We start from the raw sequence: 16276 nt of genomic DNA, 5'->3' as shown, positions 1-16276 counted from the left end.
GGGGCTTCCTTCCCTTCCTCACTTTATTGGTCTTTTTCATTATTAAATCATCAGAGATAAATGCACACAGGAGAAGGGTCAATGTCTGGATCAATGGGCAGCAAACAAAGAGGAACTCTTCCATATTCATACAAGCAGGAGATTTCAGGAGATCAAACAATGTGGAATTGCCAGGCCCTGAGGATGGCAGCTCATGCATAATGTATTCTGGGAACTCTGCAATCAATACACATCCAACACCTTGGAGACCCTCGGGATTCAGCTGCAGGTGGGCAGGGAGAGGGGAATCCACAGATGTTTGTGAGTGCAGCACAAACAGGGTGGGGCACGAAGAGAGGTTAACTCTGCTTTGTGCTATCCATGCAGCTTTGGCTCAGTGCTGCAAACAGAATGTGGTGCTGCATTCTCTACCCAGGGAGGTTGTGGGGTGGGAGGTTCCTTCTGCTGGGGTTTGGTGAGCCAGCCACAGAGTGAAACCTGCCTTGGGCAATGGTGTGGGTGAGGAGGGAACCTTCTCTCAGCAGTCACCCCAAATGGTCTGATCTTCCAGGGGACAGGAGTCCTCCACACATGTTCCCTGTTTTCCTTCCTAAGGAATCCTGTAAAGTTCCCAGTGAACCTGCACCATTCTGTCCTCACATGGTGTCTCCAGCTGCAGTGAATTCACACTGCTGGACAATTTATATCCATGCTCACTTCGGTGGTGCTGTGAGAACGACAATAAATTGTCTGGGTTCAGTGTGTAAATGCTGCTCCTTTGGGCCTTCAGACAGAGAGGGGATAAGCTTTCCTAGGAGTATACCATAAAAATTTCACTGCTTCTGCAGCTTGTTGCAGGGGAATTCTCCATGAGATATTAATAGCTGTGTCCAAGCAAGTGAGGAAGTATTAATAATGCTGCTTTAGTCAGAAATGGGATGTGTGCTCTATTGGCCTCCGTGCTCCAAATTTAGAACCGGAACAAACCGAGTCTCTTGTGGCTATCTCTGGTTCTGTGAGAGAAATGAAATCTTGTTTATTTTTACCTTTCTGGGAAGATTGGGTTCTAAGTATAGATTTAAGATAGGCTTTAATTTGTTAGGGTGGCATCTGCAGGCAGGAAGGCAGCAGGAGCTGAGGGCAGTGGGCATTGACTCCGTGGGGCCGAATCCACTGGGACTGTCCTGAGCCTTGTGCCATGGGTGTGGTTCAACGTGACTGGGATTGAAAGTGCAGGAGCATCTTGGTTCTGGGTGGTCCGATTTGCCTGCAGAGCCAGGACAGGGAGCAGGTGTTCCTCAGATTGAACATAAATCCCCAGGAAATGCAGATCCAGGTCCCGTGGAGCCCCTTGCAGGGTTAGGTCAGGGTTAGGACCTCACAGATTGGATGGACCCTCATCATCCCAGAACAGATGCAAGGCAGGCAGGAGCACTCCAGCCTCCAGGAGCCTTTCTGCAAACATGATTTGCTCAATCCTTGAAACAGAGCCATAGGAGGTGAGCTCACTCACCCTCTCACTGGGGGATCCCTCTCGCAGTTGGAATGTGCTGCCCTGGCCATGACATTTCAATCCTCACTTCCCACCTGGCTGGAAGTGAACATCTTCTGAGCAAGGGTGGCAGCACCCCTTCCATTGGCTTTTCCACATGCTTGAACAGCACTTTGTGTGGGAGTGGTTCACGAGTGGCTCACTTGAGCACAAAGATAAAGCAAAGTGCGGGGTTTTCCTGAGGCAGGAAAGCAGCAAACACAACAAAGGTGTTCCAGTCAAGTCACAGAAGGTCAGGACTTTCTGTCTTGGCTGATTCATAAAGCCTCTTTCAAACTGAGATGGAGGCCAGGGAAGTGTCTGTCTCAGTGACTGGAGTTTCTGGGCAGGACAGTCACCAGCACCTTCTAGGGGCCCCTCTGGCAGCTCCCCTGGGCAGTGCTGAGTGTCCCACATGTGGTTTGTTCTCCCTCCCTGCAGAGCCCTCACAAGGGGAAGGTGTTGCCATCTCTCCTGAGGGAATATTTGATGAAAAAGGCACTGAGCACTGAGCTGTTGCCTCATTCAGGCAAATCCACTGCTTGGTGGATTGCCTTTGACATCAGCTCTGCTTTCCAGGCCCTCAGTTCTTCCAACTTCTCTGGAAAAATTCGCTGTCACATGGATCAGTAGAACAGCTTAGGTTGGAAGAGACCTTAAAGGTCATCCAGTTTCACCCCCTGCTGGCAGGGACACCTTCCATTAGCTCAGGGTACTCCAATCCCCAGTGCCCAACCTGGCCTTGGGCACTTCCAGGGATCCAAGAGCAGCCACACCTGCCAGGGACCCCCATCCTCACAGGGAGGAATTCCTTCCCAATATCCCATCTATCCCTGTTCTCTGGCAGTTTAAAGCCATTCCCTGTGTCCTGTCCCTCCATCACTTCTCCCAAGTCCCTCTCCAGCTCTCCTGGAGCCCCTTTAGGCACTGGCAGGGACTCTGAGCTCTCCCTGGAGCCTTCTCTTCTCCAGGTGAACACCCCCAGCTCTCCCAACCTGGCTCCAGAGCAGAGGGGCTCCAGCCCTTGGAGCATCTCTGTGACCTCTGGGCTCTCTCCAGGTGCTCCCTGTGCCGGGCCCCAGGGCTGGGGCAGCTTTGCAGGTGTGATCTCACCTGAGTTGGGCAAAGGGGCAGAATTGTCCCCTGCCCTGCTGCCCACACCGGGGATCAGCCCAGGGCAGGGGGGGATTCAGGGCTGGGTCATTTCCAGCTCTCACCCCCCAGCCCCCCCGGGTCCCTTTTTCCTAGGGCTGTTCTCAATCTGTTCATTCCCAGCCTGGACTGATCCCAGGGCTTGCCCTGACCCAGGTGCAGCACCAGCACTTGGCCTTCTTGAGTTTCCTGAGGCTCGCACGGAGCCACCTCTGCAGCCTGCCCTGGTCCCCTGGATGTCACCCAGGTCTCATCTCTCCAGGAAGCCTGGCAGCAGTGGGTGCAGAGCAGAGAGGCAGCAGCTCAGCTACCTCAGATTGATAGAGTGCCCTGTGTTTTGTGGGTTAAATAAAGGGCAGCATTCACAATGTACCCGCTTATAATTGCTTAAATCCATCAGTGCCTCAAACGTGGTGTTTGCAAATTGTCAGCTATTACTGCTGGAATAAAAATACCTCTAAGTAATGCGTATATTTATATTTTTTACAGTAGAAAGGAGAAGAAAATTCCCTTTTGCTGCTACTGATCAAATTATAGATTATAACATGGCTGGAAACCTCTCCAGAGTCTAGACAACCACATTTGCTGGATGTTACTTCTACCCCTGAATAAGTTTCTTTAATCTTTAGTATCTCATAGTCTATCTGTAATATAGGATGATAATACCTTCCTAATTATATCTGCTGGGATTTAATTAATGTTTGGACATTACTTTGAAAAATGTAGGGTGTTGATTATTGTTTAATAATGTAGTGTTAGATTTAAAAATTAATGATAGAGAAGCAATGAAAATACTTCCTTGCTTGGACTGCAAATGCCATCTCCAAGTATTACATAAGCAATAGCTTCCTTGATTTTCCACTTACCAAAATCCATGTAATTATATTTTAAGGTAATAATATGAGCATATGTTCTAAACTTGAAACATGATTTGGAATTGGGCACTGCTCGGAGGAGATTAGGTGAGCAATTATGTAGATTGAAGATAATCTAAGTCAAAGGCTAAGTGCAGACCTTGAGAATATCTTGCCTCGGGTAAAACTGCCAGCTGAATTCGATGGGAATTCTGTCAGGGACAGCACAGGAGCTTTAAGGATCCAGATGCAAAGTGCTGCTGGGCCTCACCTGCTTGTGTCAGCGTTCCAGCCCATCCTTCTCACAGGCCCTGTGCTCCTGGCAGGGCCCTGAATTCTGTGTGCAATCCTGTCCCACCCCACCGGACCCAGGCAAGGAGTGTTGGCTGCCAGCTCCTGCTGCCACTGGAGGAGGTGCTGGAGCATCCCTGGGGGAGGTGCTGTGGGTGCAGCCCTTTCCCAGCCAGCTCTGGGGATTCCATGACTGGCAGAGCCGCTGGGTTTGGTGTCCCTGAGCCCAGGAGCAGCCAGGAGCCAGCGGGGCTGCAGGAGATGCAGGAGATGCAGGCATGCAGGAGAGGCAGGCACGCAGGGGATGCAGGAGAGGCAGGCATGCAGGAGAGGCAGGAGAGGCAGGCATGCAGGGGATGCAGGCATGCAGGGGATGCAGGCATGCGGGAGATGCATGGAATGCAGGACATGCAGGAAATGCGGGAAATGTAGGCATGCAGGAGATGCAGAAGACGCAGTATATGCAGGCATGCAGGAAATGCAGGAAATGCAGGCATGCGGGAGATGCGGGAGATGCATGCATGCAGGATATGCAGACATGCAGGCTATGCAGCATGCAGAATATGCAGAAACTGCAGGCATGCAGGAGATGCAGGCATGCAGGGAATTCTGGAGGAGGCTGGGAGCCAGCAGGCTCTCCTGTGCTGTCAGAAGGCATGGCTAATTAGCAGCGCTCCCCGGGGCTTTAGTCAGGATGGCAGAGTATTTGCATAGATCGGTCAGAAGGAATTAAAACTGTTTGTCTTTTCCTTTAGCTGGGTCCTTTCTCATTACACAGCACTCAGAATATTTTTGTAACTCGTTTGACTCTTTTTTCTGGTGAACATTCATGGCAAAGAGGTTTCCAAGTGCACAGGTCTTTGAGCAAACTCCCTATAAAGAAATGAATTCTTCCCACAAGGAGATTGCTGGACTCAGAGCTGGTTAAATGTCCTTTAGTGTGTTTAGGAGCAGTGAATCCCCGTGTTCCTCCTGTTATCTCTGGGACAGAGCAAAGTCTGTAACTCTCCAGTAGAAAAGCCTGCTCCTATCTGGGAGAAGTAATGCTTCCAGAGGCAGGGAAGGATCTCCTCCTGCTTTTTTTTTCTCTTGCTCTCTCTGTTTTCTGCTATCTCTGTGAATGGTTGTTTCTGAAGTAAACTTTGTTCCCCCTGTGGCTCCAGCCACCCTGATCTCCCCTAATGCTGTTTCCAGAAGGTGATCTATGTTTCCAGCCCCACAGCACTCCTGGGAATTACAGCACGACCTCTTTCCTGCCAGACCACCTGGTCCAGTGTGCAGTCTAGAGCCAGGAAAGGCAGCTGCCACTCCGGAGAGAAGCACAGGTTTCCTTCAGCTCCGAAGGAATTGAGCAGTTCCTGCTCACCAGGCAGGGGATGGAGATTCCGTGTGGGACTCAGTAGGTGGCACTCTATTTCTGGAGTCAGCACCGAGCCTTGGGACAGCAGCTGGGTTTGGCTGTTGGACTCGGGCTGAACAAGCTGTGCTCACTGAAGAGCTGTTCTTGGGAGGTCAGCAGGGCTGGTCACGGGGTGGGAGCTCAGTTCCACTGCTGGGGACAATCTCTGGGCTCCTGGCAATGCCAGGCAGGTGCATTGTTATTTGTGCTTCACTTTGAGGCAGTGCCTCACTTCAGCCCAGAGCTGGCTGCCCTTCAGCAGGAGCTGAAAAATCCAAAAAGCTTTGTTAATTTAGAGGTGAGGCCACTTAAATCCATTTTCTCTGGACTGTGCAAGCACTACAGAGCCAGAACAGAAGCTCAGAAGCCACAAATGTGCAGGATTTCAGTGCTGTTGTGACCCTCTCATCTCTGGGATTCACTCCTTTCTCTTCCAGTTCCTCACTTCCTGAGCTCATGCTCTAGAATTTCCCACACTGCACCATGGAATGGTCTTGAAAAAGGCAATTTCATTTTATTGTAAAAAATTACTTCCAAAAGCAATATTCCTGGCCTGCTGTCTCAGTGTGCTCTAGGCAGAGCAGAAAGGTGTCCAGCATTCCAAACCCACAAACCAATACCACAGAATGTACAGGCTGTCACATCAGCTGGGTGACACAGCAGTGCTTAGGGGAGCACATATTCCTGAAGTGTCTGTGCCACAATAATTCTCAGATACGTTCTGTTTAAATAATATATTGGGAATGAAGAGATCCGAGGTAGTGGTGCATGTTAAAATGTAATTTTCAGATCCAACGAGTGTGCAGAGAGCAGGATGGAGTTTAAAAACCAAGGGTGTTTGAACAAGACATCTGGTTTATATAGTGTTGCCTGTTCCCTGTGCTCTGAGCTGTTCAGTTGCACTGAGTCAACTGTAATAAAACATTACATTCATATTTATTAATTTTTTATGTACGCTTTTGGAAACAGGAAGAGAAGTGAGAAGAAGGCAGGATATTAGAGAGAGACATCCCAGAGATGCATCTCTCTTAGGCTCTTTTGCAAGCCATACGAATGGCTTCAGATCTGGTTAGACTCAAAAATCAGATTCAGGTCCTAACCCTTGCTTAGCCTCAGCCTTCCGTGGACAAATCCCACGCTCTTCCCTTTGCCGTGTGGCTTCTCTGTGTGCAAGGCAGGGATAATAACTCTGCCTCTCCTGGGTGCAACACAGCCAATTTCATCACTGTCAGCTCCGTGGAATCCCTGGGTGAAAGGAACAACAGAAATCCAGAAAACATGGGTTATTAATAGCTGGTGCTTGCCCTTACATACATCACATGCACCGTTAGTCATTGTGGCCAGTAATTTACAGGGAGGGAAAAGATGTTCCTCGGAGCAAATGCAAAATGACACTTGGATGGTATCAGACCTCTGAGGTGTTGTGGGCCTGGAGAGTCTAATTAAGTCCAAATGCACTGATGCCACCCTGAGCAGATCCTGCTTCCTATGTGGGTGAAATGAAAATGTGCAGGAGCTCTGCAGATCTCAGCAGGGGAATTTTAACTCCCGGGCAGTGATGGAAAGGTAGGTGTTGGAGTTGGTGTGCAGGCCGAGTTCTTGGTGTGCTCCAGGTTTTTCTGCTTCCTTTATAGAGCCCCAAGGTTCTCTTCTCCCTGACACCTTTATTGAGGGAACACTGGATACAGAAGTTTCCCTTCTGTGGTTTTTAGTGATGGCTTTAAAGGTCAGAGCTGAGGGGCCATGACAATATTCTGGAGTCAGCAGTGCAGCCCTGAGGAGAGCTGTGCTGCAAGGAACACGTGGCAGTGAGGTTTAGCACTTAACAGTCAGTCCCACACTGCACACCCTGCTTCTCTGGGGCAGCTCTGGGAATTGCTGAAAGTCAGGATGCAGGACAGCTGACCACCCTGGACAGGGAGAGGCCAGGCTAGCCGGGAGTGCTGCAGTCAGGGGAAAGCATTTCACTGGCCTTATGTGTGTGCAAAACATCTTCCTTGAACTGGGAGCCATCCTGCCACTGCTAGCTGGGTCCCCAGTTACACCAAGTGTAGAAATCACCGGCAAACCTAAAAAAGGAGCACAAAAATGCAAAGATCTCAGAAGAAAGGCACTTACCTTTCCAGCACTGCAAACCTGGCCATGCCAGGCTCATGCCATTAATCTGAAACTTGGGAAAACTCATTTTCTCCTTGTGTATTCCCTAAGGCAAATGAAAGATGGCTGGGAGGTTATTTATTTTCGGTAATAATGCACACAGTGCTTCCAGACTTCCTGCTATTGTGCGATTATCCAGATTAATTGCCTGGGAAAGCTGCAGCATCATCTCAGGCCCTTATTAAGGAAGCTCACAACATGGGTTTATATTAATGCATATTGCTGGGTGCCACAGCCTTGCTCTTGGAGGCAGATGGACAAATCCCACTGCTGAGTGCTGCCAGCAGCCCTGTACCTGCAGACTGAGGGGAGGATTCCTGGCACCTTCCCTCACGGCACCTTGAGAGCCAGGACAGCTGAGGTCATTTTTAGAAAGCTCATTAGTGAATAACTTTGCTTATTCTAAAATCACTTCCCATCAGCCTCTGCTGAATGATTGTGAGAATTGCTGGGGTGCTTCTGGCTGCTGACCCTGTCTGTACATGGACAAGGGCTGGAATCTTAAAGATGCTTTTAGGTGCTTTAAAGTGTTCTTACAAGGGAGAGAGGCTCTAGACAGAGAAGGCTTTTAAGGCATATTCTGCCCTTTTGGTTTTTCTGCTGAGAGTTTAACAAACCATGTAGTTGTCTTGCTTTGCAAATCCTGATCTGCAGCAGCTCAGCCTGGTCCAGGTTGCAGCCAAACAGCCAGTAACCAAGGTAGAGCTTGAGGGCCTTTAAAGCAAGCCCAGCTCTCCTGAAACATTTCAGGGATTTTGGCTGTAAAGGGTTGGACAGAGGAGCAACATGTGCATGTCCTTCAGCAGCCCAACACTTCCCTCTGATAAATCAGTGTCAATCCAGGGCCACACTGATGCTCTCACTGCTGTTGAGGTGATTTGCTCATCTCCTGTGACAAAGTGGTGATTATTGTATTAATAACTAACAATATTAGAGTAGTTGACCCATAGTGCACAATGTGGGGCTGGTGGAATCTTGGCAGTGTGAGCCCACAGTGCATCAGCATCTACATGTGACAGGTGAGGAGGGGACTGAAGCACCAGGGTGCTGGGCAATGAGGGGCTCCTCAGCAAGCTCTGACACTGGGAAGGGGTTTAGCCCTCATTCTCAGGGAGCTGTGACCACATTGTCTGATTGTACACCTGTGGAAAATCTGTGAAAAATCACAGACAGATAAATTAGGAGCTCTATTCAGACTGTGAGTGCCTTCATACAAAACTGAGTGTTATGGTTAAGGACCACTGGATAACACTGAGCTGCCACTGGAATGAAGATAAGTTTCCTGGACACTGTGCTTCATGGAACAGTTCAATGTTGGTGTTACTGTCCTTAGAAATGGAATGGGTATTTCCAGGCACGTGACTCCAAGCTTTATTGATTGTTTCTGTATAACAAGGGAGTCTGTAGAGTGTGGGCTAAACTCCAGGCTCGGCAGGAATCTGAACTGAAGGCTGGAGATGAGAGCACAGGCTCCAGTTCCATCCTGATCCCAAAGCTGTCAGTGCTGGCTGCTTCTAAAGAAGGATCAGACAGCAGGAGCAAAGCCTGATGGTTTAACCCCAAATGGCTTTATTGACACACAGATTCTGAGGCCTCCCAAATCCTCGTTCTCCCCTTACCCAGCAGTCCCTGTAGTAACCACAAGCTTTTCAGTGTGTCCCCGGGCAGCTCCCAGGTCCCAGGAAAGTGTTCAAGTGGGCATGCCCAGCCCTGGCTCAGCTCCTCTGTGAGCCCTCCAAGGCAGAGCAGGAGTTTTCCTCTGATATTAATGAGTCAATTAGCAGCTCGTGCAGTGTGCGTGTTCAGGCAGCAGCAGAGCCCAGGGGATGACTGACAGCAGAGTTGGATGAGTTCATCAGTGCAGCTGACCCAGGCTCCCCGACCTCCTGCTCTTGGCTCATCTCACATGTGTCTATCTTGCTGTCCAGGTTTTACTGGGATCTGACCATGCTGCTGCTGATGGTAGGGAACCTGATCATCATCCCTGTGGGCATCACTTTCTTCAAGGATGAAAACACCACCCCGTGGATTGTCTTCAACGTGGTTTCGGACACGTTCTTCCTCATCGACCTCGTCCTCAACTTCCGGACAGGCATCGTGGTGGAGGACAACACCGAGATCATCCTGGACCCGCAGAGGATCAAGATGAAGTACCTGAAGAGCTGGTTTGTGGTGGATTTTATCTCCTCCATCCCCGTGGACTACATCTTCCTGATCGTGGAGACACGCATCGACTCCGAGGTGTACAAGACGGCGCGGGCGCTGCGCATCGTGCGCTTCACCAAGATCCTGAGCCTGCTGCGGCTGCTGCGCCTCTCCCGCCTCATCCGCTACATCCACCAGTGGGAGGAGGTGAGACAGCTCTGCCTGACAGCTCTGCTCTCTCACTAGTGCTTGCCTTGAATGCCCCTTCCTGCCTGTTGTGTCAGGGCCTAGTGCTTTGTTGGAGCAGGGAATTCTGCAGGTTGTTGGGATGGTGCTATGGGCTCTGGGGTCAGCATCCACACAATCTATGGAGATGCTGTGTGAGCTGGCAGGTGAGGCCCTTGCAGGGATTGTGTAGCTGGTGAACAGAGCAATCAGCCAGACAGCGAGGGCTTGCCCTCTCAGAGCCCCCAAAGGTCTAGGAACAGCTCCAAGGAAAGGGCTGGAAGCAGCTGATTTGCAGAACCTGTGGCATCTGTTTGCCATCTGCTGCTTCTCTGTGCTTATCTCTTGAATAAAGAGATAAGCATGGGCATGTGTTAGAACCCTCTCGCTTTCTATATTCTCTGGCTCTATGCTAAGGGAAAAAGGAAGGAGGAGCAATCTGCAGACAAAGGTCTGGTGAAAAGCAAGATCCCCATGAGCCTGGGACCCTGTGCTGCTCCCCAGGGGAATTCCAGGATGCAGGGTGAGTTGTCAGGAATAAATGTGGGTGAAGCTACAACCTTGCTAGTAGCTTGAAAATCAGTTATTTTTTTTCCTGTCTCCGTGCTCTCCAAAGCAGAGAGAAAGCTCCCTGCATCTCTCTCCACATGACAGGAGCATATTTTCAGGACAAGGAAAGCTGGTCAGGGCAATTTCATCTTCGTCCCCATACTTTGTGCTGTGCTTTGGAGCAGAGCCTGCTGCAGAGCATGATCTGATGCAGAGCCTGCTCCTGGGAACGTGAAGGGGAAGCAGCCATGCAAGTCATGGCTCGATTGCAGCGAGCTGTCACAACACTAATTCATGACAGAGCTGAGCCCTTCCCTCCTCCAAGCAGCCCACACTCACAGGGAGAGCACTGGGGCATGCTTCAGAAATCCCAGGCTTCATCCTTGTGGTGTTATCATTTGTGAGGGCTTCACGTGGAGCAGAGCAGAGCGCTGCTAAGGTCTGGGATGACATTGAGCAAGGTGCTGGACAGGTGCTGGGCAGAGGCAGCCACAGCCCTCAGGATTCACTGCTTTGTGAGTGCACAGAGAGGTGGAGATGAATAAAGCAGAAGTGTCCTTCTGAGGTGACTCAGTGAGCCAGGGACTGAGCAGAGCACTGAAATCTCCAGGTGTGTTGGCCTGTCCCATGGTTCCTTTGCTTCCCTCTCCTCTAATCCCAGACTCACAGGCACCCACAGCAGTGCTTGTTTCCCTTTGCTCCTTGACTTCCCTTCCAGGAGGTTCTTGAAGAGCACTGAAATATATTTGCTGCTGATTGTCCTGAATTTGTTTTTAAAATGATCAGACAGAAGCAGCTCAGCGTTTCTCCCTCTCTCACTTCTCATCGTTTGACCGAGCAGCCCTTGTGTTTGTGTCTCATACAGGGATTCCTGGGATGCTGTCCTGGGTGCTGGGTGCCCTCTGGAGCACAGGCTCCCCAGGATGAGGCAGTGCTGCCAGGGCAGGGCAGGGATGGTGCTGGTTGCAGTTTGGGACTGCAATGCAGACTCTGCTGTGCACTGCAGAGCCCAAACAGCAAACACCACTGGCTGTGTCAAACAGGGCCTGGTCCAAGCTGCAGTTCCTCAAGAGTTTGACACTGGGAGCTCCTCCACCTTCCACAGTGGAGAGGGAGGCAGAGGGAAGGGGTGATCCTGTGTCATTGGTGCAGTGGCTGCCACAAAGCAGCGGGGAGACAGGGAAGGGGAGTGCTGCTTCATCCCTGCGTGGGAGTTGTGCTCCCTGCAGCCACACTGGCAGCTCTCTTCCTCTGAAATGCCTACAGATGATCCCTGTCTGAAAGGCCACATTCATCTTTCCTGCCTGCACCCAGCAGTGCTGCTCTGGGAGTGCCAGGACCAGACTTAATCTGGGTAAATGTGGATACCTAAAGAAGGAGGAGCATTTGGGAGAGGAGGTGCTGCAGGTCTCGTCTCTGTGGTCCTCCCCATTCCACTCCATGCCTCATCAGCTGGCATGACCAGATCAGCTGCAATGTGAGCAGGGTGCACTGGGCCTCTGGAGAGGAGTGTGTGCACTGGGGGAGTGTGTGCAGGGCACAGTTAGCCTGGTGTATGGACAGAAAGGGATCAGAGAGGGATCAGTGTGACACTGTGTAGGCAGAGCATCCCCTCAGTGCACATGGAGGCAGGGCCCCAGCACACACAGTGCCCTCCTCACAATGAGGGGGCACCTCCTCAGCTGCCAGCAGCCTCTCCCTTCGTTCCCCTGCAATTGTCCATGCTCTGCATGAATTTATCACCGAGCCTGCAGTGAGCAGGGAGCAGCCTTCTCGAGGGCTGCAGTGCTGTAAAGCAGCCAGGCACTCATTAGTTCCACATCAGCACTGCTCAGGAGTCTGTGGGCTCCGGAGCTGGGGCTGCAAGTGCCTGCACAGCCTCTGCCATCCTCCCAGATCCCAGAGAGGTGCTCTGGGGATACAGCTGGGCAAACAACCTGAAGAGAAAAGGAAAGCAAAAGGCAAGAAAAACAATCTAATGCACTCATGTTCACTGGAGTACAAAAATAAGCTTAATTCCAAATGTAGCAGTTTCATTTGCATGATGCATTTTGCATGAGTGGTCCCACGAATGAATTTACCAGAAGGGCAGAATATAAATAGAGTCTTTTTGAAGTGTCTGCCGTGTCTCCCCTGCAGTTGGGAGCTTGATTGCAATGTAGGCAGCTGCACTCACACTGGCTGGGGCCTGGCTTGCCTCAAATCTGTGTCTCTAGCCCCAGTGTCTGGGAGTTCCCTGGGCCAGGAGCACAGGTCCAGGAGGGTCAGAGCAAACAGGGCTGCTGCAGCCAGGCCTTGTCCTCCCCCAGAGAAACTCCTGTTATCTCAGCCTGTCTTCAGGGTACCCAGCTTGGTCAGTGCTGCCTGGACCTGCATTGTCCCAGGGTCAGTTGTCCCACTGTCCCACTGTCCCAATGTCCCACTGTCCCACTGTCCCAGGGTTAGGGAGTTGGGCCTCCCCACTGCTGGGCTGAGAGAGTATCCAGGGAAAGGAGATCTAAACATGAACATCGTACAGACCTCATGCCAAAGGTCTCCCAGCAAAAAGAAAAATGGTAGAAACACCATGGAAGCCATGGATTCAGTCAGGATGAACCATCCAGGTCAGACTGGGAGTCCAAACCCCCTCAGTTTGCTGAGTTCCCTGTTGTAGCACAGCATCTACCCCATGGCTGGTGCTGGGGTGCACTAACCTGTATTTAACATCAAACTATTCTGACTCATGAGCATGCATTGGAACAACAGCACAATCCTGCTCCTATAAATTGGTTTCCAAATAGCACATAGGCTGAGATAACCAAAATGTTTTGATTGCAGACTCTGTGGGAGGGATTATGATGGGAAGGAAAGGAACTGTCTGGGTTTGATATATATCACAATGATAATACTATCATAAGTGAGTTTTTTCAGGAAGAAAAATATATCTTTTGGTGTTTGTAGCTGAAACCTGAAGCAAAGGACAATTTAGTGATTTTCAGGCTATTTTATTGGAACCTTGCAAACTCGCCTGAGTGCTGTCCTTTTCTTCCCTTGAGTTCCCATAGTACAGAGAAGCTGTAGGAGGGAGGGAATGCATCCTCTCAGGTCCCAGTAACAACTTCCCAGTAACAGCAGGGCACAGATCAGACCATCTGAAAGATGATGTCACTTTTCAGAAGCTTCAGCTATTCAGACAATGGACCCAAAGCTGAAGGGCTGGGGTGGAAGGACCAGGAAAGAGCTTCCAGAGGCTATAAGGATATGACTCCCAGCTGATTGTCCTTTTGATTTGCTAATTCCCTTCATTTCTTCTGACCTATCTGCAGCCTTTCCTAAATTCAATTAAAATAAGGTGGTTAGTGGCCTGGGGAATGGAATGTTAGGCCAAATCCAGAAGTGGATCCTGGGAGAGGAGGGGAGTGACTGTTCCCAGGCAGCACAGGCAGTTCCAAGGGGCTGAACAGATCCTTTATGGGTAGGATTTGCAATTCTGTCCCATTAAACAGCAAGGCAGGCCCATGAGAATAACTCATTAAAACCTCTGGCCACCCTTGGGTAAAATCAGACTCAACAAAACTGGCAGTGTGGCCAGGAGGGGGGATGAGGGGCTGAGCTTCTTCCTAAATTTGCATTACCTCATTTCTGAGGCGTTATTAAGCACTGGTGTTTAATGTGCTTGCAGGAGCTTATTAAAACCATAATGCAAGATAGAGGAATTTTCATTCTCACTGCACAAAGTGATGCCAAATTTGAGACATCTTTTCCTCTCAGAGAAAATCCTGGCTGCCCCAAAACAAATGGCAGAACCCTCTTGTTGGAATATTAGTCAGAGGTTTTTCAAGATTTTACCATGGTTTTTCACATGGAACTGTTGTCACTTGTGCAGCACAGCATCCTTGTGGAGGGAGAGCAGACAACACGAGGAGATGTGTGTTCTTTATCCCTGTACATTGAATTTTCCCTCTCCTGCCCATGGGCATCCCCAGTGATCCATCCCCTGCCCTGTGCCAGGAGAAAGACATCCAGAAAAGTTTGTTTGAAGGAGCTGGTCCTTGGCAGGAAGTTTTACTGCTCTAATGCAAATTCAGCTCCCCACCTGGGCACTGGGAATACAGTTTCAAAGAGAATATCATCAAAAATGGCTTCTAATGAATTATAAGGAGCCAGGCAAATATTTGAATAGCTGTGCAGCCATGGAGGTTGCCATGAAAAGGAAAAAGCTTTTAATTTTTCTACAGTCACCTTCTGGCAATGCTTAATGTGTCTTGTGTCAACAGCAGGGTGTGAGCAGGGAATACCAGGTTTGGGGTTTGGGATTAGGGCACAGAGCTTCTTGTCTGTGGGAATACCAGGTTTGGGATTAGGGCACAGAGGTGTCTGTGCCTGGTTTGGGGCTCAGGATTAGGGGACAGAGGTGTCTGTCTGTAGGAATATGTGGTTTGGGGGTTGGGGTTAGGGCACAGAGGTGTCTGTAGGACAGGAGCTCACAGCCAGTCTGTGGGCAGTGAAAGCCATTTGCTGTCTGGGGCATGGTTTTGTCCTGCTGTGTTCCCACCACAGAACCAGCTGGGCACTGCCCCTGCCCCAGGCAGCAGCAGTGGGACCAAACCCTCCCTTCTGCAGTGATGTCCCCACTGCTAAGGGATGACAGGATGAGTGGAATGACAGGATGCTGCCGGTGCCCAGGCTCTGTCTTGGGGTCACAGGCTCCCTCAGTCTGGACTTTCCTGCTGGGCTGGGGTTGTGAAGGTGTCCTAAAGCCAGAGGTGCCCTCCTGGTGATCCCTGATTCCTGGGAGAGCTGGGCCCTGGCCTCTGCAGGTTTGCTGTCTCTCAGGGAGCTCACATCCCCTGTGCTGTGCCAGCAGCAGCTGCCTCAGCTCAGTGCCCAAGTGGTGCCAGCTGCCTGGCATTTGCCTCGGGCCATTGTGTTTGGAGGCTTCATTCTGGCTGCTGTGTTACAATGACAGAAGCTCCTCACAGGAGATGTGCTGCAGCCTGGCACCAGGACCTCTCCTGCCACTGTCACTTCCCAAGGTTTGATGGAGCTTTACTGATGGGGTTTGTTCCAGCTGCTGCCCTGCAGGAGCCCAGGGCCAGCCTGCCCCAGGGCTGGCACACAGGGGACAGCTGAGGAGTTGTCACCTACCCCAGAGTTACAGGGTGGGCCAGCCTGGAAGGCACCACCCAGGCACAGGGAATACCCCCAGGGAGGAGACTCCAGCCCCTCTCTGGTCTCTGTTCAGGGCTGGGCACTGCCCAGGGCAGAAATTTTGCCTCCTGTGCAGGGGCAATTGCTGGGCTCAGTCCCTGCCCATTCCTCTGGTGCCACTGCTGGGCCCTGGAGCAGAGCTGGGCCCTGCTCTGCCCCTCCCTGCACACAGGGACACCCAGGGCTGAGGGCCCCTCTCAGCTGGGGCTCCTTTCAAGGCTGAACAGCCCCAGCCCCCTCAGCCTCTCCTTGGCAGGGAGATGATCCAGCCCCTTCCTCACCTCTAAAGCCTCCAGAGCACCGTGTCCCTCTTGTCCTGAGGAGCCCAGAGCAGGACAGAGCAGCTGTGTTTGTGACAGGGACAGGGGTCTTGACAACCCTGTACTCCAATGGCAAGGTTTAAGGGAGCTTCTAAATGACATCCAAATGCTGGGAGCTCAGGAAGCAGCAAGGGAAGTGTCCATTCCCTGAAATGTGTGGGAGCACAGATTTACCACTCAGTAGGGCTGTGTTCCATAGAAAGAGCCCTGTGAAGGCCTCTGGAAGGGCTGCACCCTCCCTGCAGCTGGAACTGAGCACCCCAGGGTGTGTATGTGTTCCCCAGCCCACACAGCCTGCTGCCAGCACATCATTTGTGATGCACACAGACAGTACTGGGGACAGCTGAGGCAGCTTTTGAACCTTCCACAGCCCTGTTACCACTTGGGCTCCTGATCCAGTGCCAAGTCTGGCTTTGTCCCTTAGAGTCATGTTCTGCCAGCCTCAGCCCAGACTTGGAGGCCAGTTTGTCTAAGGCACATTAGC

The 16276-nt window shown here is 51.1% G+C and overlaps 1 protein-coding gene across 1 annotated transcript in view; it reads left to right on the top strand.

Moving 5' to 3' along the window:
- Window positions 1-16276, top strand: part of HCN4 (hyperpolarization activated cyclic nucleotide gated potassium channel 4) — a 93728-nt gene that overhangs the window by 20108 nt on the left and 57344 nt on the right. Inside the window, exon 2 of the mRNA XM_033070729.2 lies at window positions 9292-9715. Coding sequence (XP_032926620.1) covers window positions 9292-9715 — 424 coding nt within the window. The remainder of the gene's footprint in view (window positions 1-9291; window positions 9716-16276) is intronic.

Source organism: Catharus ustulatus, chromosome 12 (assembly GCF_009819885.2).
Source record: "Catharus ustulatus isolate bCatUst1 chromosome 12, bCatUst1.pri.v2, whole genome shotgun sequence".
Lineage (NCBI taxonomy): Eukaryota > Metazoa > Chordata > Aves > Passeriformes > Turdidae > Catharus > Catharus ustulatus.
The sequence above is the reverse complement of the archived record's forward strand: the minus strand, read 5'-3'. Positions and strand labels throughout refer to the sequence as shown.